The 22469-nt window shown below is 47.5% G+C and overlaps 1 protein-coding gene across 1 annotated transcript in view; it reads right to left on the bottom strand.

Moving 5' to 3' along the window:
• Positions 1–22469, bottom strand: part of AHCTF1 (AT-hook containing transcription factor 1) — a 553711-nt gene that overhangs the window by 519127 nt on the left and 12115 nt on the right. Inside the window, 1 exon segment of the mRNA XM_030195951.1 lies at positions 12738–12866. Coding sequence (XP_030051811.1) covers positions 12738–12858 — 121 coding nt within the window. The 5' untranslated portion in view covers positions 12859–12866.

The following is a 22469-nucleotide window of genomic DNA, read 5'->3' as shown; positions in this document are numbered from 1 at the left end:
TTACATCCCATATTTTTATAGTCCTCCTCTGACCCTTTTCTAGCTCTGCTATATTCTTTTTGACATGACGCAACAGACCTCTCACAGTGCTGAGGGTACATCATGCCAAGGACTATACAAAAGCATGATAGGCATTATTCAAAAAAAGGAAAGAAAACTACACACAAACATTCTGTTTACGTTATAGGAAGCCATTGAAAACTGGACTGAAAATTCAATGTATTCTCCACAATGGCTCCAACATCTTTTTCTTGGTGGTGATTGACTCCCCTGCATTCTGTATCTGTGGCTGAAATTCTTCCCCCTCCCCCACCACCAATATACTTGTCTTAATAGCAGACACTATATAATGTGGACACTTGCTCTCCTCTCAGGACCCTTCTACATATCTTCACAATGCTTCAAAGTTTTAAGACTTTGAATAACTGTTATCCACAAATTAGATCACCTCCCTCCTCCTTTTTACAGATCATTTAAACATTGAACAGTTCCAAGCTATAGACCCATATGGAAAACTGACCACTCACAATTCAGCTCTCAAATCTTGAGCCACAAAGTGCAGGAAGTGTGGGAGGTCTCAAGGCTTGAAACTGCAAGACCACCAAAGCTTCCTGCACACCATCACTCAAGCTTTCAGAAAAGTGGAATAGCAACGGGGAAGTAGGGAAACAGAGACACATTTCTTTTGCAGCTGCAGTCACCAAAGGGAGGGGGAATAGGTGGCAGGCTCCAAAAAAGATTGGGTAATGAAGGGGGGGGGGAGGGGGAAGGAGATGTCACATTGCTGACAGTATTTTTCTGGAAGGAAAAACGCATATCATTGTCACAAACCAGCAGCATTACCTTAAGGGACTGATTTACTAAACTTTTGTTGTGTACAGACATAAAAAGTGGAAAAAGAGCCTTCCTGTGAGTTTTATCCTGTTTGACTTTATACCACCTATAACAAAGTGCCACTCCTTCACCACTTTGATCTACTACTACTACTTATTTCTAAAGCGCTACTAGACGTACGCAGTGCTGTACACTTGAACATGAAGAGATCTATCCTATAATTTTTGTCTGATACCTACTGTCAACAGGGTCTGCCACTGGTTGCCCTCCCTGTCACCAGGTATGAGGTGCCTATTATGTCTACATCTTCATTAAGTGTCATGCATTATTCATGCTATTTTATCAGTGGAACTGCAAGTAAATAAGTTTATTCAGGAGAATCTTTAACTTACGTTTACCAGTAATTAGATTTTTAACCATTTTAAAAATGCTGGTCCAAGTCCTAATACTGTCACAACTAGACTACTGTAATTTGCTATATTTAGGGGTTTCTGCTAAACTGCTTAAAGAACTTCACCTATTTGTAAGGCTCCTGCCTACTCAGTATCAGCCAGAAGTTCCTCCGCCACTTTGATACTCCATAGGGGAAAATTAGGTTCTTACCTTGGTAATTTTCTTTCCTTTAGTCACAGCAGATGAATCCATTAACTGATGGGTTATGTCCGCCTACAAGCAGGTGAGGATAGAGAACACTGAAAAACCATAGTGCTCTAAGGATGGCTAGCTCCATCTGCCTTCAGTATTCGAAACTTCCAAAGCAGAGTGTATCCTCAAAGTAGAATAACATGAACTTTCCTCACAGCGAACGAATGCCCCAGAACAGGAGCAATAATCACACAAAGGAGGGACGATCTCAACCTCCTGTAACAGAACAGAAATCCTGAAGACTGTTTTCCAACTTCTCCCAATGAGGGAACATGTCTGCAGGAAACAACTGAGCAAATAGACAGACAGGGAGGGATCATGGATTCATCTGCTGTGACTAAAAGAAAGAAAATTACCAAGGAAAGAACCTAATTTTCCCTTCCTTGTCATCAGCAGCAGATGAATCCATTAACTGATGGGATGTACAAAAGCTCTCCCTAGTTAGGGCGGGAATCTGTCACTCCCAAAGCAAGCACTTGCGCTCCAAACTGCGCGTCCCACTTCGCTGCAACATCCAGCCTGTAATGCCGGACAAAGGAGAGCTTAGAAGCCCAAGTAGCCACACTACAGATCTCCTGAAGAGAGAGTGCTCCTGTTTCGGCCCACGAAGAGGAAATCGCTCTTGTGGAATGCGCTTTAAATGCGTCAGGCGGAGACCGCCCTGACAGCAGGTACACAGAAAAAATTACTTCCTTGAGCCAACGGGCTATAGTGGCCTTAGACGCCGGAGACCCTCTTCGAGGATTGACAAGACAAAAAGGTGATCAGAGGTCCTGAAGTCATTTGACATTTGTAGATACTGCAAAAAAGCCCTGCGAACATCCAGAAGATGTAACTGCCCAAAAGATTCCGGAAACTCCTCCCTAGTAAAGAAAGGCAGATAAATGGGCTGGTTTAGGTGAAACGCTGAAACCACCTTAGGCAGGAAGGAAGGCACTGTACGTATCGTTACTCCGGACTCTGAGAATTGCAGAAAGGGGTCTCAACAGGACACAGCCTGGAGCTCAGACACACATCTCGCCGAAGTTATGGCCACCAAAAAGACTGTCTTTAGAGTCACGTCCTTCTCTGAAGCTCGCCTCAGCGGCTCGAAGGGCGAACACTGGAGCACCTTCAACACCAGCCCCAGGTTCCAAGCCAGACACGGCAGCCGCACTGGAGGGCGAAGCCGGAGCGCCTCTCTTAGAAATCGGGCAACGTTCGGATGAGCAGCCAGGAAAAGGCCAGAGAACTTCCCTCGAAAGCATGCCAATGCTGCCACTTGCACTCGCAGGGAATTGTAGGCCAAGCCTTTTTGTAAACCATCCTGCAAAAACTCCAGTATTGGTGAGACTGTAGCCCTCGTGGGTGTGATCGACTTTGAAACCCACCACACCTCAAACTGGTGCCAGATCCGGGCATAAGCAACGGAAGTGGACCGCTTGCGGGCCTGCAAGAGAGTGGAGATGACTTTGTTAGAATAGCCTTTGTCTCTCAATTGCGCCCTCTCAAGTGCCATGCCGTAAGACCAAAGCAGCAAGGATCCTCCATGGTCACCGGACCCTGCATCAACAGGTTCGGTACCAGAGGCAAAGGAAGACGGGCTTCCACAAGCATCCACCGGAGGTCCGTGTACCACGGCCGCCTGGCCAATCCGGGGCAATGAGAATCACCACTCCTTGATGTAGCCAAATTCGCAGGAGGACTCGCCCTATATCAAGGGCCAAGGAGGGAAAACATACAGGAGGCCCAGAGGCCAGGGTTGAGCCAAGGCATCCAACCCCGCCGAGCAAGGATCTCTCTGTCTGCTGAAAAAGCACGGGACTTTGGCATTTGCGCTTGACGCCATAAGATCCGCTACGGCCGTTCCCCATTTGGCACAGATCTGAAGAAACACTTTGTCTGCCAGTTCCCACTCCACTGGGTCGATTTGATGCCTGCTTAGAAAATCGGCTTGCATGTTGCTCTCACCTGCTATGTGAGCTGCTGACAGAAGCTGCAGATGTAGCTCGGCCCAGTGGCAAATCTGAGCGGCCTCCACAGCCAGTGCTCTGCACTGAGTGCCGCCCTGTCGATTTATGTAGGCCACAGCTGTCGTGTTGTCCGACAGAACTCTGACAGCCAGCCCCTCCAGAGTCTTGTGAAAGGCCAGAAGAGCCTGGAATATCGCTCTCAGTTCCAAGCGATTGATGGACCACCCCGATTCGCGGGTGTCCACAGGCCCTGGGCATAGCTTCCCTTGCAATGTGCTCCCCAGCTGACCAGGCTGGCATCGGTTATCACCAGGCACCAAGAGGGAAGCGCCAGCAGCATTCCTCGCCGCAGCATGCTGTCGAAGAGCCACCACTCCAAACTGAGCCAGACCGCAGGGAGCCACGTGAGTCTGCGTTGATAATCCTGGGACATTGGAGACCATCGTTGAAGCAGGGCAATCTGCAGAGGTCTCAAGTGCGCTCTCGCCCATGGCACTACCTCCAAAGTGGCCGTCATCGACCCCAGCAACTGGACAAAGTCCCAAGCTCGCGGGCGAGGCATCCTCAGGAGCAGACGGACCCGATTCTGAAGCTTGCACCACCTTTGGTCGGGTAGAAAGACAAACCCCGAGGCCGCGTCGAACCGGACCCCCAAATATTCGAGAGATTGAGAGGGGGTCAGGTGACTTTTGGGTATACTGATGACCCAGCCCAGAGATTGCAGTACTAAGACCACTCTGGCTGTGGCCAGACGACTTTCGTCTGCCGAATCCGCTCTGATGAGCCAGTCGTCAAGGTACGGGTGAACCCGGATACCCTGTCACCTGAGAAAAGCAGCTACAACCACCATAACCTCGGAAAAGGTGCGGGGAGCTGTGGCGAGGCCAAAAGGCAAGGCCCGAAACTGGAAATGTTTTCCCAACACCGCAAACCAGAGAAACCGGTGATGCGGGGGCCAAATAGGAATGTGCAAGTAAGCTTCTTTTAGGTCCAGAGACGTGAGAAACTCTCCTGGCTGTACCGCCGCAATGACGTAGCACAGGGTTTCCATGCAAAAATGTTGCACTCTTAGCACCTCGTTGACTGACCTTAAGTCGAGGATCGGTCGGAAAGACTGCCTTTTCGAGGCGACCGCAGCCACGTTTGGCGGGAAGCACACGGATCACCCCTCCAAGGTGCAACAAGACTTGTAAGGTCTCCTCTACCGCCACCCGTTTGACGGCAGTACTGCATCGGGACTCCACAAACACGTCTCTCACCGGGGCGCTGAATTCCAATCGGTAACCCTCTCTGATCAGGTCCAGGACCCACTGATCGGAGGTAATCTTGGTCCATTCCTCGAGAAAGAGGGAAAGACGTCCTCCTACTGCAGGAATCGAGGAATGGACCGGCACCCCATCATTGAGGGCACCACCAGCCACAACATCCCAGCTTCAACTGGCAAAGCACAGGAGCAACCCCAGGCAGAATTTTTCCAGGAGCTGATCAAGCTACGTCCATACCTGCTGGGAGACAGAGAAATATGAAGGCAGATGGAGCTAGCCGTCCATAGAGCACTATGGTTTTTCAGTGTTCTCTATCTCCACCTGCTGGTAGGCGGACATAACCCATCAGTTAATGGATTCATCTGCTACTGATGACAAGGAACAATGAACTTGAACTCCAGAGAAGGGAAAAACACTTAGGTAAGAAGCAAGCTGCCCTCAGCAAGAAAAAAGTCAGTGAAATGTGCCCAGCACTATGAAAAGGCAGAAACTGCCAAGACCAAAATCTGACATTACCCACTGCTACCAAAATGAGCAGGCATAAAATACAAGGCAGCTTGAGATAAGAGATATCAAATACTTATTCAAGTCTCTAAAAACCACTACTTATAAAAACCTGGGGACACTTTCTGTGGTTTCCTTGCATTCTAGCTACTTCACATGGACTTTAATAGAAAGTTAAGTAATTTGATTCTTGATTACTGTACTTTGCTTTCCTGGATATCTTAACTCTTAGGTAGAAAGCTCAAATCCAGATCCTCTAGGGTAGCATTTTCTGAAATGCTACCTGTTCCACGTGCAGGGCCCAAGACACAGACAGAGCTCCAGAGTCTCAATGCGTGGATGAGACGATGGTGCAGGGAAGAGGGTTTTAGATTTGTTAGGAACTGGGCAACATTCTGGGGAAGGGGGAGCCTATTCCGAAAGGATGGGCTCTACCTTAACCAGGGTGGGACCAGGCTGCTGGCGTTGGCATTTAAAAAGGAGATAGAGCAGCTTTTAAACTAGAAATGGGGGGAAGGCCGACAGTCGCTCAAAAGCGCATGGTTCTGGAAAAGGTATCTTGCAAAGATACCTCACAAACAGGGAAGATAGGGTTTCTGGATAGTGAGGTTGCACAACAGACCGTGGTAGGCCAGGTGCCCTTAAATACAACTAAAGATCAGACAAAAGATGTCAAATCAGTAGTGTCAGGTACTAAGCATCATGCAAATAAGAACAACAAACATACTCTGAAATGTCTATATGCAAATGCTAGGAGTCTAAGAAATAAGATGGGAGAGTTGGAATATATTGCACTAAATGAAAAATTGGATATAATAGGCATTACTGAGACCTGATGGAAGGAGGATAACCAGTGGGACACTGTCATACCGGGGTACAAAGTATATCGTAATGATAGGGTGGACCGGACTGGTGGAGGGGTAGCATTGTATATTAACGAGAGCCTTGACTCAGATAGATTACAAATTCAGCAGGACACAAATCACACCTTTGAATCACTGTGGGTTGAAATTCCATGTATAAAAGGGAAAAAAATGGTGATAGGAGTTTACTACCGTCCGCCTCGCCAGGATGAGCAGGTAGACACAGAAATGATAAAAGAAATCAGAGACGCGAACAAAATGGGCAATGTGATAATAATGGGTGACTTCAATTATCCAAATATAGACTGGGTAAATGTAACATCGGGACACGCTACAGAGATACAATTCCTTGATGAAATCAAGGACAGCTTTATGGAGCAACTGGTGCAGGAGCCGACGAGAGAGGGAAAAATTCTAGACTTGGTCCTTAGTGGAGCGCATGATCTGGTGAGGGACGTTATGGTACTGGGGCCGCTTGATAACAGTGACCATAATATGATCAGTTTTGACATCGACCTTGAAGTAACTGTACACAGAAAGTCAAGTACGTTAGTGTTTAACTTTAAAAAAGGAGACTATGATAAAATGAGAAGAACGGTAAAAAAAAAAACTTAGGGGGGCAACTGAGAGAGTAAAAACTGTACAACAGGCGTGGACGCTGTTCAAAAATACCATCCTGGAGGCCCAGGCCATACATATTCCGCGAATTAGAAAAGAAAGACGGAAGTCCAAAAGACACCCGGCCTGGTTGAAAAGTGAGGTGAAGGAAGCTATTAGGGCTAAAAGAAACGCCTTCAGAAAATGGAAGAAGGAACCGTCTGAAAATAACAAGAAACAGCATAAGGAGTGTCAAAGCAAATGCAAGGCGCAGATTAAGAAGGCCAAGAGGGAGTATGAAAAAAGATAGCATTAGAGGCAAAAAAACATAGTAAAAATTTTTTTCGGTATATTAAAAGCAGGAAGCCGGCAAAAGAATTGGTTGGGCCGCTGGATGACCGAGGGGTAAAAGGGGCGATCAAGGAAGACAAAGATGTAGCGGAGAGACTGAATGAATTCTTTGCTTCGGTCTTCACCAAGGAAGATTTGGGTGGGATACCGGTGTCGGAAATGGTATTTAAAGCGGACGAGTTGGAGAAACTTACTGACTTCACGGTAAACCTGGAGGACGTAATGGGGCAGTTCGGCAAACTGAAGAGTAGCAAATCTCCTGGACCGGATGGTATTCATCCTAGAGTACTGATAGAACTGAAAAACGAGCTTGCGGAGCTACTGCTAGTGATATGCAACTTATCCTTAAAATCGAGCGTGGTACCGGAAGATTGGAGGGTGGCCAATGTAACGCCCATTTTTAAAAAAGGCTCCAGGGGAGATCCGGGAAATTATAGACCGGTGAGTCTGACGTCGGTGCCTGGGAAAATGGTAGAGGCTATTATTAAAAACAAAATTACAGAGCACATCCGAGGACATGGATTACTGAGACCAAGTCAGCATGGCTTTTGTGTGGGGAAATCTTGCCGGACCAATTTACTTCAATTCTTTGAAGGAGTGAACAAACATGTGGACAAAGGGGAGTCGGTTGATATTGTGTATCTGGATTTTCAAAAGGCGTTTGACAAGGTACCTCATGAAAGGCTACAGAGGAAATTGGAGGGTCATGGGATAGGAGGAAATGTCCTATTGTGGATTAAAAGCTGGTTGAAGGATAGGAAACAGAGAGTGGGGTTAAATGGGCAGTATTCACAATGGAGAAGGGTAGTTAGTGGGGTTCCTCAAGGGTCCGTGTTAGGACCGCTGCTTTTATAAATGATTTAGAGATGGGAGTAACTAGCGAGGTAATTAAATTTGCTGATGACACAAAGTTATTCAAAGTCGTTAAATCACGACAGGATTGTGAAAAATTACAAGAGGACCTTACAAGACTGGGAGACTGGGCGGCTAAATGGCAGATGATGTTTAATGTGAGCAAGTGCAAGGTGATGCATGTGGGAAAAAAGAACCCGAATTATAGCTACGTCATGCAAGGTTCCACGTTAGGAGTTACGGACCAAGAAAGGGATCTGGGTGTCGTCGTCGATAACACACTGAAACCTTCTGCTCAGTGTGCTGCTGCGGCTAAGAAAGCGAATAGAATGTTGGGTATTATTAGGAAAGGTATGGAAAACAGGTGTGAGGATGTTATAATGCCGTTGTATCGCTCCATGGTGCGACCGCACCTTGAGTATTGTGTTCAATTCTGGTCGCCGCATCTCAAGAAGGATATAGTAGAATTGGAAAAGGTGCAGCGAAGGGCGACTAAAATGATAGCGGGGATGGGACGACTTCCCTATGAAGAAAGACTAAGGAGGCTAGGGCTATACAGCTTGGAGAAGAGACGGCTTTGGGGAGACATGATAGAGGTATATAAAATAATGAGTGGAGTGGAACAGGTGGATGTGAAGCATCTATTCACGCTTTCCAAAAATACTAGGACTAGGGGGCATGCGATGAAACTACAGTGTAGTAAATTTAAAACAAATCGGAGAAAATTTTTCTTCACCCAACGTGTAATTAAACTCTGGAATTCGTTGCCGGAGAAAGTGGTGAAGGCGGTTAGCTTAGCAGAGTTTAAAAAGGGGTTGGACGGTTTCCTAAAGGACAAGTCCATAAACCGCTACTAAACGGACTTGGAAAAATCCAAAATTCCAGGAATAACATGTATAGAATGTTTGTACGTTTGGGAAGCTTGCCAGGTGCCCTTGGCCTGGATTGGCCGCTGTCGTGGACAGGATGCTGGGCTCGAAGGACCCTTGGTCTTTTCCCAGTATGGCATTACTTATGTACTTATGTACTTATGTTTAATGTTTAACTGGCCAACCCAGTTGGTCGGGTATGTTTTTCCAATACTGAAATCCCTTTTTATTGGACAATACATACAAATAGTTAATAAAGCAAAGATACTTACCTGTACCAGGTATTCTCCAAGGACAGCAGGCTGATCATTCTCACAAGTGGGTCGAGAATCCGCATCAGCCCGGGAATCGGCATAAAGCATAGCAAAAAACAAAAACAAACAAACAAACAAAAAAAAAAAAAAAACTTTGCTACAGCCTTCCCGCCCGCCGCGTGACCGTGTTCCTAAGCTTAATCCAAAAGCATAAGAAAAAAAGAAAAAGAAACAACTCCAAGGGGATGTGGGCGGGATTGTGAGAATTATCAAACTGCTGTCTTTGGAGAATACCCGCTACAGGTAAGTAACTTCGCTTTTTCCGAGGACAAGCAGGCTGAGTTATTCTCACAAGTGGCATCCAGGCTCACCCAAAACAACACTGGTTAACTGGGCATAGATTAACCTGAAACTATATACAAACTAGCTAAGAATGCAGTCTGGAAAAGAACAAACCGGGCCTAGGAGGATGGAGTTGGATTCTAAACCCCAAACAGATTCTGCAACGCTGACTGCCCAAACCGACTATCGCATCTGGTATCCTGCTCAAGGAAGTAGTGACATGTGAATGTGTGGACTGAAAACCACGTTGCAGCTTTGCAAATTTCTTCAGTGGAGGCTGGCTTTAAGTGAGCAACTGACGCAGAAATGGCTCTGACATTATGAGCCATGACATGACCCTCCAGAGACAGCCCAGCTCAGGCATAAGCAAAGGAAATGCAACCTGCTAGCCAACTGGAAATGGTGCGTTTACCGATGGCGAATCTCCTCCTGTTGGGATCAAAACAAACAACTGGGCGGACTGTCTGAAGAGCTTCGTCTGCTCCATGTAAAAGGCCAATGCTCTCTTGCAGTCCAAGGTGTGCAAGCTGTATCGCCAGGGTGGGCATGAGGACAGGGAAAAATGTTGGCAAGACAATCAACTGGTTCAGATGGAACTCCAACAGCACCTCAGCAGGAACTTAGGGTGCATCTGGAGGACTACTCTGTTGTGATGAAACTTAGTATAAGGTGCATCTACTACTAAGGCCTGAAACTCACTGACCCTACGAGCTGAAGAAAATGACCTTCCAGGTCAAGTACTTCAGATGGCAGAAATTCAGTGGCTCAAAAGGAGCTTTCATCAGCTGGGTGAGACCACCACTGAGATCCCATGACACTGGTGGAGGTTTGACAGGGGGCTTTGACAAAAGCAAACCTCTCATTAAGCGAACCAAAGGCTGTCCAGAGATAGGCTTACCTTCTACACATTTATAAGCACTAATAGCACTAAGGTGAACCCTTGCGGAGTTGGTCTTAAGACCAGACTCTGATAAGTGCAGAGGGTATTCAAGCAGAGTATGTGTAGGACAAGAAAGGGGATCTATGGCCTTGCTGTCACAACAGACAGCAAACCTCCTCCATTTAAAAGAGTAACACCTCTTTGTGGAATCTTTCTTGGAAGCCAGCAAGACTCAGGAGAAACCCTCCGTAAGACCCAAGAAAGCAAATTCTAGGCTCTCAACATCCCAAAGTCAGATTGAACTGAATTGTCTACCATTGTAGAGAGTGCACAAGCTCCGGGAACACTCGGATGACAACCTCCCGACCTCCCGTGCCTTGATACCACAGAAAAGCCAGGGTCCATTGAGGAGATCTCATGTGAAGACGTGCACCCCCAGTCTGCGTAGCGACGCTGCAACTACTGCTAGACATTTTGTAAACACCCTGGGAGCTGACACGAGGCCAAAACGCAACATGCGGTACTGAAAGTGATGTGTTCCCAACCGAAACCGAAGATACTTCCTGTGAGCTGAAAGCATCAGGATGTGTGTACAAGCATCCTTCAAGTCCAGAGAGCACAGCCAATCGTTCTCCTGAGTCATGGGAAGAAGGGTGCCCTGGGAAACCATCCTGAACTTTTCTCGGATTAGAAATTTATTCAGGACCCTTAGGTCTAGGACGGGATACATCCCCCCTGTCTTTTTCTGCACAAGGAAGTACCTGGAATAGAATCCCAACCCTTCTTCCCCTGGTGGAACGGGTTCGACCGCATGGGCCTTTAGAAGGGCGGAGAGTTCCTCTGCAAGTACCTGCTTGTATGACAGCTGAATGAATGAGATCTCAGTGGGCAACTTGGAGGTTTGGATATCAAATTGAGGGTGTATCCTAGCCGAACTATTTGAAGAACCCACTGGTTGGAGGTAATGAGAGGCCACCTTTGGTGAAAATATTTTAACCTCCCCACAACCAGTAAGTCGTCCAGCACAGACACTTATGGTGGCTATGCTCTGTTGGAGCTAGTCAATATCCCATCCCTTGCTTTTGATGAGGAGCAGCAGGGGCATTGGGCGCACGCTGTTGATGAGAATGAGCGAGCTGGGTTGCAGCCTGAGCAAGCTAGCAAGCTGCAGCAGCACACCTACGCCTAGAACAGGCATTAGAAGCACTCCGTGGCCCACCAAAATACCTCCTAGATGAGGAGGTGGTGGCAGAAGGCGCCTGGTGGGAGAGAAGAAGACATGGCATCAGTGTGCTTCTTGATGTGATCAAACCAGCTCCTCAACCTTCTATCCAAAAAGATTACCCCCACCCCGGCAAGAAACATCCACCATTCACTGCTGGACCGAATGGTCCAGGTCAGAGACATGCAGCCATGAGAGTCTGTGCATCGCTATACCCTGGGCAGAGATCCTGGATGCCACGTCAAAAGCGTTGTAAGTGCTTCTGCGACATGCCTTCTAATGCTTGACCAGATGGCAAAAAGAGTGGTGTCTGTGCTTCTTGGTCTTCGCCCGATGCACCTCACCGAGACTCCTCTGTGCCAACGAGGGCGACGTTAAATCCTCCTGTCGCCTCGGAGTTGGGTCCGACAAAGGCCAGTCCTGGGGAGCCTGAACAGCAGGAGGCCTCGAAACAGGTGGAGACCACCTCAACACCTCACTGCTCCCAGTGTCTCTGGGCCTCGCAGCAGCCATCTCTACCTCAACTCCCAATTTCGATGCCTCTCTTGATGCCAATGTAGAAGGACCAGATTGAGCTCCAAAAAGTTTCTCTCTCTGAGCTTCTCAGGAAATTTACATCCTTTTCGAAAGGACACAATTTGCCGGGCTATGGTCGGGCCCAAGACACTGAATACATCAAGAATGTGTATCAGTACCCAAGATGGTCCAGTTGCACAATACAACGTTTGCAGCCACTGGGGGTCTTCGATGACATAGAAGGGAAAACAGCCTCGGCAAAATTAAGAGACTTCATTGTGCCGAAAAATAAAAGCACAAAAATGAGAAGCCTGACTGAGCAGGCCTAAGTGCAGCCCGCAACAAAAAAAATAAAGAAAACTTATACACGGGCTCAAAAAACTAAAAAATAAATAACAGGTTTTTTGGGGTTTTTTTTTAAGGGGAGGGAGGGTGAAACAATAGTACAGGGAGAGAAGAACACAAAAAATTTCATTTAAAAAAAAAAAAGAGCGACTGCAAAAAAAAAAAAAAACGCTGCTCATGTGGAGAAAAATCAACCAAGTGCGGATGGGAAGGCACTCCGCACATGTGCACGGTGCAGCACGCGCACCCAAAGGCTCTACACCAAAGTTTTTTCTTTTTGATGTGTAGTATGCTGATTCCCGGGCCAACGCAGATCGTCGACCCACTTGTAAGAATAACTGAGCATGTTTGTATTTTATAACTAATCATCCCATCTTGGAAGAGTATTCAGATAAGTCATAATAGTCACAGTGTATATAAATACTATATATATGTATATATATTACCTGTGGTAAACTTTCCACGAAGTACAGAATCTAAGGTAATCTCATCTTCCCCCAAGGCCTGAACAGTCACTTCTGAGAACTGCAGTAAGCTGCTGGTTACCTGTGCACAGAGTTCCTGCATGTTTCAACCTAAATGCAACAAAAGATAAATACATTTTTGTCATATTTAAAGTCTACATATGGTTTCAAAGTATAAAAACTAAAGAGTACCAATGTGTAAAGTTCAGAATTGGTAAAGCGAAGATACTTACCTGTAGTAGGTATTCTCCAACAGCAGGCTGAATACTATCACAACCGGGTCGACGATCCGCATCGGCCCGGGAACTGGCGTAACATAGCAAAAAAATAAAAGTTTGCCAGAGCCTTCTGGTGCGGTGCAGCGCACACAGCACGGACTGACTTCCAGCCTGAGCTCTTCAGTTAAGTTCTAAAGCATTGTGATAAAGTCACATCCAGGAGAGTTGGGTTAAGGCAGTGTCAGTTTGAAATACAAGTCCCAGAAGGCATTGCAGGCAAGGAGCCAGGGGGTGAGATGAAGAGCCCGGACTGGACCCCTAGCTGCAATCAAGGAAGACACGGGTGTAAGCTGGCAGGATGTGTAGAGTGGCTGCCACTAGGGGGAAAGAGAGATAGGAAACCCTGTGTGCAGGAGCTCCTAATTAGTCTAATGCTTAATTCAGCTGATATGGGTGTGGGGGAAGCAAGTGGAAGGAGAATGATTGGTTGTGAGAGCAGAAGCCAGGGATTGATTAGGCAGGTGGGAAGGAGTCCCAGAGGAGTTCAGTTCAGGAGGAGAGAAGTGAGAGAGAACCAGTTGCAGGGAAAATCCCTTGGGTGTGAGAAGTCCCTAAAGTATTGAAACCTCCTGAAGGTAAAGGCTAAGTTGTGATTTAACTGGGATGATGAACTGAATGAACTGTTTGTCTTGGGAATTGAATTACTGTTTACTGTGCACTGGATAAAGAGCCCAGACTGAAGCTGACTGTGAGCCTGTATTGAATCCTGGTAGGTGCTGGCAGCCTACTGCTTAAAGGGGACTATTTGCCACACCCTTTCAGGTGGCTTACATGTGTTTAAGATTGAAGGTGAATGCTGCTGTGGAACCGTGTATCAGGTGTACTAGAAACCTGCATGGAACAAAAGCCTTAAGATTGAAGTTGCTGGTGGACATTTGTTTCTTGATTGTACCGGGAGTGCTCTCCCTGGTGACAGCATAAAGAAACAAACAACTCCAAGGGGAGGTGGGTGGGAATGTGAGAATAATCAGCCTGCTGTCCTCGGAGAATACCTGCTACAGGTAAGTATCTTCGCTTTCTCTGAGGACAAGCAGGCTGAGTTGTTTTCACAACTGGGGTATCCCTAGCATCCAGGCTCATGCAAAATAACATAGGTCAATTGGGCCTTGCAACGACATAACGTAGATTAACCTGAAACTATATACACAACTAGTTGAGACTGCAGCCTGGAACAGAATAAAAACAGGCCTTCATGGGTGGAGTTGGATTCTAAACCTCAAACAGATTCTGCAGCACCGTCTGCCCAAACTGACTGTCGCGTCGGGTATCCTGCTCAAGGCAGTAATGCGAAGTCAATGTTTGGACTGAAGACCACGTCGTAGCTTTGCAAATCTCTTCAATGGAGGCTAAGTGAGCCACTGATGCAGACATGGCTCTGACATTATGAGCCGTGACATGACCCTCCAGAGTCAGCACAGCTTGGCCATAAGTGAAGGAAATGCAATCTGCTAGCCAATTGGAAATTGTACGTTTTCCCGATTGCGACTCCCCTCCTGGACTGTCTGAAGGGCTTCGTCCATTCCACATAAAAGTCCAATGCTCTCTTGCAGTCCAAGGTGTGCAAGCTGCTTTCACCAAGGTGGGCACGAGAGCGGGGAAAAAATGTTGGCAAGACAATTCTCCGACACCACCTTCGGTAGGAACTTAGGGTGCATGCGGAGGCTTACTCTGTGTGATGAAACTTAGCAAAAGGTGCATCCACTACTAGGGCCTGAAGCTCACTGACCCTAAAAGCTGAAGTAACAGGCAACAAGAAAATGACCTTCCAGGTCAAGTACTTCAGGTTGCAGGAATTCAGTGGCTCAAAAGGAGCTTTCATCAGCTGGGTGAGACCACCACTGAGATCCCATGACACTGGCGGAGGTTTGACAGGGGGCTTTGACAAAAGCAAACCTATCATTAAGTGAACAACTAAAGGCTGTCCAGAGATAGGCTTACCTTCTACACGTTGATAAGCACTGATTGCACTAAGGTGAGCCCTTACGGAGTTGGTCTTAAGACCAGACTCTGACAAGTGTAGAAGGTTTTCAAGCAGGGTCTGTGTAGGACAAGATAGAGGATCTACGGCCTTGCTGTCACACCAGACGGCAAGCCTCCTCCACTTGAAAGAGTAACACCTCTTAGTGGAATCATTCCTGGAAGTAAGCAAGACTCGGGAGACACCCTCCGAAAGACCCAAGGAAACGAATTCTAGGCTCTCAACATCCAGGCTGTGAGAGCCAGAGACTGGAAGTTGGGATGTAGAAGCGACCCCTTGTTCTGAGTGATAAGGGTCAGAAAACACTCCAATCTTCTCGTCTAGGTAAGTAGCTCTGAGCACCATGCTGTGTTCTGATACCAAAACCGTAACTCGAGCCCCTCCTGACATGAGGTACAATCACATGCCTACCTGCTTGTTTGGATGAGAACAATTTTGTGGATCAGCCAATCTCTGAAAGTCTTTAGAACAGTGTTCTTCAAAGCAAGGCCTGAAGTCTGGCAAAAAGATCCACAGAGGGGGTGCCCCACGCTCGGAAGATCTTACGGGCTACACCCATATTAAGGGACCACTCTTCAAGTTGCATTATCCTGCTCAGTCTGTCAGCCAGACTGTTGTTTACACCTGCCAGATAAGTGGCTTGTAGAAACATGACATGACGGTGTGCCCAGAGTCACATCTGGACAGCTTCCCGCTTGTTGGTGTAACACATTGCAACCTGATTGTATGAATTAAGATAATTTGGTTGGACAGCCAATCTCTGAAAGCATTCAGAGCATTCCAGATCGCTCTGAGTTCCAAGAGGTTGATCTGAAGTGCTGTTTACTGGGGGGGGGGGGGGGGGGGGGGGGCAGGCTCACTGAGTGTGAAGCCCATCTACATGAGCCCCCCACCCCAGGAGAGATGCATCCGTCGTCAGCACGTTTTGTGGCTGAGGAATTTGAAATGGAAGTCCCAAAGTCAGATTGGATCAAATTGTCCACCACTGAATAGAGCGTATCAGCTCGGGGGACACTTCGAGGTTGTCTTCTAGGCTCCCCATAGCTTGATACCACTGAGAAGCCAGGGTCCACTGAGCAGATCTCATATGAAGACGTGCCAAGGGTGTAACATATACTGTAGAAGCCATGTGGCCCAACCTCCTCATCCTCTGCCGAGCTGCGACTTGCTATGATGTCCGAACCTTGGACGCAAGGGACAGAAGGTTGTCCGCATGTGTCTCCAGGAGATAGGCTTGAACAGTTCACGTATCGAGAAGGGCTCCTATGAATTCCAAATGTTGGACAGGGGAGAGATGGGAGGGGTAGTATTACGAACCCTAGAAGCTTGAGCACCTGAAGTGTCTTCCGCATTGACTCCCGAGCACCATCCTCCGAGATGCTCTTCACCAGCCAGTCATCGAGATAAGAGAATATATGCACTCCCAGTCTGCATAGCGACGCTGCAACTACCGCTTGACATTTAGTAAACACCCTGAGAGCTGACACGAGGCCAAAACGCAACATGCGGTACTGAAAGTGTGTTCCCAGCCGAAACCGAAGATACTTCCTGTGAGCTGGTAGTATCGGGATATGTATCTATGCATCCATTCAAGTCCAGAGAAAATAGCCAATCGTTTTTCTGAATCATGGGAAGAAGGGTGCCCAGGGAAACCATCCTGAACCTTTCTCAGACCAGGAATTTGTTCAGAGCCCTCAGGTATAGGATGGGACGCATCCACCCTGTCTTTTTCTGCACAAAGAAGTACCTGGAATAGAATCCCTACAATTCTTCAACTGGTGGAACGGGTTCAACCACATGGGCCTTTAGAAGGGCGGAGAGTTCCTCTGCAAGTACCTGCTTATGTTGAGAGCTGAACATATGAGCCCTCGGTGGACAATTTGGAGGTTTGGATACCAGATTGAGGGTGTATCCTAACCGGATATTTGGAGAGGCCACCATTGATGAAACAAAAATTGTAACCTCCCCCCAAACCAGTAAGTCATCCGACACGGACACTTATGGTGGCTATGCTCTGCTGAAGCCAGTCAAAAGCCCATCCCTTGCTTTTGATGGGGAGCAGCAGGGGCCTTAGGCGCACTCTGTTGACGAGAACGAGCGTGCTGGGGTGTAGCCTAAGCAGGCTTGTGAACCGCTAGGGTACACCTACGCCTAGAATAGGCATAAGAAGTACTCCGGGACCCACCAAAATACCTCCTGGATGAGGAGGTGGCAGCAGAATGTGCCCGGCTGCAGAGAGAAGACATAGCATCAGTATGCTTCTTGATCTGGTCAACTAGTTCTTCGACTTTCCCTCGGAAAAGCTTATCCCTCCACCATGGGGCATCTGCCATTTTCTGCCTGACCGAATGGTCCAGGTCAGAGACACGCAGCCATGAGAGCCTGCACATCGCTATACCCTGGGCAGAGATTCTGGATGCCACGTCAAAAGTGTCGTAGGTGCCTCTGGCCAAGAACTTGCGACACGCCTTCTGCTGCTTGACCAGCTGGCAAAAAGGCTCAGCGTGCTCCTGAGGAAGTGTATCAACCAAGTCAGACAGCTGCCTCACTGGGTTCCGCAAGCAGACGTTCATGAAGAGCTGGCATGATTGAATATGGGCAATGAGCATAGTGGTCTGGTACATTTTTCTCTTTAGCGTTTGATCCCTGTCAGCTGAAGCCTGTTACCCTGTCTGTGTTTGTAGCACACCGTGCTTTCGTGGGAGTTTGTTTACTCCTCTCATTGCTCACAGCTTCTCTGTGTGCTGGTTGTTTCCAGTGTATGCTAGTTTGTTTCCCTAGCTAAGCTGCTTTCCCTGATTACCTTGCTTCCCTGCACCTGTGGGTGCTCTGTTTCTCTCTCTCTCTCTCTCTCTGTGCTGACTGAGCTCTGGTAAGAACGTTGTTTTTCCCCTTTGTTAGCTTTTATCCTTTAACTGCAGTGTAAGCCTGCCTCTCCCTGATTTGTTAGCAGCCCTGCCCTTTAGCCTGCTTTTACGCTTTGTCTGCTGTGCTTGTCTCCTGATTCTTGTGAACATTGCCCTTATCTGCTTGTTGTATGTATAGGCAGCCTTTCCTGTTTGCTTGCTTTTCCCTTTGCCTCTAGTATCTGTTATCTGACTCTGTGGCACTGCCTTGCGTACTCGTGTGTGGATTCCCTTGACCCTTGAGTGCTGTGTGGCACAGCCTAGTGTATTTGGGTGCTGTGTGGCACAGCCTAGTGTATGTGTGTGCTGTGTTAAAGCCTAGAGTGTTCCTGTGGAGCTTCGCTCTTATAGTCTGTGTCCCATTCTGTCCTTGACTTTATCTTCCCCTGGTTATAGCTTGTATCTCAGAAGGCAAAAGTAGAGACTAATAGACGATTCACCACTGGAGACGCGAGTCCAACAGTCTTTATTATATCAGAGATAACGACCCGACACAGGCCGTGTCGGGTCGTTAGTCAGTGGTGAATCGTCTATTAGTCTCTACTTTTGCCTTCTGTGATTCGTCATCGTAGAGAACTTTTCCTGTTCTATATTTTGGATATAGCTTGTATCTGCCAGCTTCTGGTCTGTCACCCTTCCCTTGTGTCACTAGCTACTGCTGTGTGCGTTGCATGTGCGCCAGTCCCTTTTGGGACCCCTCGTTGTTCATTTTCCCTTCCCCAGTGTGGACTTGGTTCCAGTTCGGTCGTGAGGCTCACAAGCTTGGACTCTGTACAAGTGGGTTCCCGTTCAGCCGTGAGGCCCGTCTGAATGGTCTATCTCCCTTTTTCTGGTGGTGCTAGTTGTTTGTCCTGAATGTGCAGGGTTTTGTGGCCGGGGTTTTGCTTTGCGCCTGATTGGTCCACCCTAAGCCTTGGCAAAAGTCCTTCCTAAGTCTCGGCCTGGGCACAAGGGCTCACGAACAATTTAACAGCTTCTCTGCCTGGGGGTGCCAAAGCCCAATCCCTAGTACTCTTGGCTCTCTTGAGAACAGCATCCACCACCATGGAGTTGTGGGGTAACTGAGACCTTGCCAACCCACGTTCTCCGTGGATCTGATACTGGGTGTCAACTTTTTTGGGGACCATAGGGACAAACAGAGGGGACGCCCAGTTCCGCATAAGGACTGCCTTGAGTACCTCAAGCAGGGGGGCCATCACTGCCTCCTTAGGTGGAGAGGTGTAGTCCAGGACCTCGTGCATCTTAGACCTGGGCTCATCTTCCACTTCTATGAGGAAGGGTATGGCCTCAGCCATTTCCCACACAAACGAGGTGAAAGAGAAGCTCTCAGGTGGAGGGGAAGGTTCTGAAGGAATCCCATAGGACGGCCCCCAGTCATAATAGCCCTGACAAAAAAACCCTTGATATTTCACACCCTAACAAAATAGCCCTCTCCCACAAAACCCTTGACAAAAATAGCCCCTACACAAAACAGCCCCCTAAGAAAAAATAGCATCACAAAAAATATAATAAACTACAACTGAAATCTTCACTGATAAAGACTCCTAGCAGCATTCAATTGCATAAAGCATATATAAACAAAATTCCATAGCTACAAACTGGTATTCATGATCTGTTCTGCTATTTAAAGAAACTATTCTTCAATCAACGTGCTAATTAAAAACAAAACACAAAACAATATTGTCATTTTCATACTCTTACCAACCTTATCCTGTCTGGCAAGGTAATATTATTAGGAATAAAATGCAGTCCCATATTCACGGCAGCATGATCGGGCCCTTTTGTCATATGGCTCACTTGTCAAGGGTTATATTGTAGGCAGGACGTTTTGACAGTGGCTGTTATGTCAGGGACTATCATGTCGGGAGCTTGTTTTGTTTGGAGCTTTTTTGTATTTTGTCGGGGTCATTTTGACCAGGTATCTCATAGGACTCATCAGAGGAAAAGTACCTGGGATCCTGTTCAGACTCCCACGAGTGCACCTCTTCGATGTCAGCACTTCACTCAGGGATTTCCGAGATCGGGCCTGCCTCGACTTTGAAGACCCATGGCCTCAAGAATGGCGTTGAGAGGTCGGTGCATGCCTTGACACTGGTGAAGCTTCCCTCACCATCGGAGAGCCTGCCTTGGTGGCAATCATCATCAGAACCAAAGTGGCATCGGTGTTGGGGGCCGTACCACAGGCTGAGGGCCAGGCGGTGCTGCAGTGGAAGGCATGGTAGGCGCAGGCACCCCCAATGCACATCGCTGCATAAAGGCCACCAACAGGTCTGGAAGCAAGGCCCAGAGTCACTCAGCGAGAGCTGTCATCGGTAAAGGCTGTGGAGTCGGTGCGGGCTCAGGTTGCCTAACCGTCTAGGATATGGGAGCAGAATCTCGGCTCTAGGGAGACGGGTGCGCTGGCAACTCCTGAATGGAGGGGGAGCACTCCTCCTGGCGCTGACGCTTCTCAGGAGCCATATCCCTCGACATCCCGGAGGTCCCAGCACCGTACCTCGAAGGAGATCGGTGTCAGTGCTTCTTGGCCCTTCACCTGATGCACCTCACCAAGACTGCTTGGTGCCGATGAGGATGACGTGCAATCCTCATGAGGCCTCAGGGTCGGGTCCAACAACGGTCGGTCCCGGGGGGGGGGGTCCTTTAAAGCAGGCGGCCTTGAGACAGGTGGAGACCCACTCGACGCCTCAGTACTTCCAGTGTCCCTGGGTCCCGCAGTAGCAGCCATCCCTACCATGACTCCCGATGTCGATGCCTCCGTCGACACCCTCACAGGCGACCTCGATGCTGACGCTGATGTCGAAGGACCAGACCAAGCTCCAAAAAGTTTCTCTCTCTGAGCCTCTCAGGAAATTTGCGCCCTTTTCTTCATACGAAGACAAAGGATGCAATTTGCCGGATTATGGTTGGGCTGAAGCACTGGATACACCAAGAATGTGTATCAGTACCCGAGATGGTCCAGTTGCACCGAGTACAACACTTGAAGCCACTTGGAGTCTTCAATGATATGGAAGGGAAGATGGCTTCAGCAAAATCAAAAGTCTCAATTGTGCCTATGAAAAAAATAAAGGCACAAAAATAGGGATTACCCCGACCGAGCAAGTCTAAGTATGGGCCGTGACAGAAAAATAAAGAAAACGAACACGGGCCAAAAAACTAAGAAAAATAAAGGAACTTTCACACGTGCGCCAGAAGGCGCTAGCAAATCTTTTACTTTTTTACTATGCAATAGGCCAGTTCTGTACAATAGGCTTATATTAATATGGTAGAGCAATTCACTCAGGCCCTGATACTCAAAAGTAAACATGGGCGCTAGAGGTCTTTAGAACCATACTGGAACCTGCATTTACCTGCACAGAATGTTCAGAGTGGGAAACAACAAGCGCACCAGGCATTAGCACAGACAGCATGCAAATGTAATCAAGCTCATGTAAATGAGGTCATTTTGTATTCCTCCCCAATGCTCAGAAAGAGTGCCCAAAACAAAACTGTCTTATGGCTGCAAAAAAAATAACGCCTAAGTCGGAGAAGCCGTTGAGGTGTTGCATGAGAATCATGAGAAAGCCTCTCTTCCTTCTCTCATAATTATTTCTACAAAATCTGTAGATTTTGATTGCTTTTGGAAGAAGGAAGCCTGTGCAAGCCCTTTAAACACTGGCTGTGAGAAACAGCAGACCCAAGCAAAAGCACACATTGGTGTCTGTTTCCTGCGTCTTCATTTAAGTATCCACGCTAAACATTTTTTTTTTAAGGTAGAAACACATATTTAAGCTGCACGTTTGGGTTTTACCAGGCGCATTCCCAGAGGAGCTGAGCTTACCGCAGAACTCTTCTGCATATGCGCCAAATACAATCCTCCTGCTGAACTCCCTAATGCTTTACGCTATGTGTGCGCCTATATTTGCATCTCATTAGCGTTGAGCATTAGGGCATTGTTCTGTGCTGCTCTAGTGGTATTTTTACGGCGCTATTCAGAACAGCACAGGAGTTTTGAGCATCAGGGCCTCGATGGTGCAGTATATCTCAATCAGAGATAAACTGAAGGAACTATAAATGTGTTCTGTAAAACAGAAAGAGAAGATTAAAAAAAAAAAAAAAAAACATTCAGACATCCCACAGACTTCAAAGTACAGGAAGGAGAAATTAGACCTTACCTGCTAATTTGCTTTCCTTTAGTCCCTCCGGACCGGCCCAGGATTGGACTGATGGGTTGTGCACGACTTCCAGCAGGTGGAGACTGAGAAACTTCTGAGACTAGAGAGCCAATAAGAGCCCTGGCCATGTGACCCTAGCCTCAGTATTTGACTAACAAAGCAGGAAAGAAGAGAAAGACCAACCTTCTGTGCCCCCCGGAATCTAAGCAGCCACAAAGCACTCATACAACTTGCTTGATCAACAGCAAAGTCGTACTGCAATGCTCACCCACAACTCCGAAGGAGAAGAGGTATGGCATAACTTTTTTTTTTTAATGAACTGTAAACTCGCAGAGCAACTCCATTGAAGGACTCTTAAAGAATTGTGCTCCGGAACTATGTACAAGTAACCACTCTTCAAA

This window comes from Microcaecilia unicolor, chromosome 3, assembly GCF_901765095.1.
Source record: "Microcaecilia unicolor chromosome 3, aMicUni1.1, whole genome shotgun sequence".
In the NCBI taxonomy this organism is placed as follows: Eukaryota; Metazoa; Chordata; class Amphibia; order Gymnophiona; family Siphonopidae; genus Microcaecilia; species Microcaecilia unicolor.
Note: the sequence above shows the minus strand (reverse complement) of the source record. Positions and strands in the feature narration are given on the sequence as shown.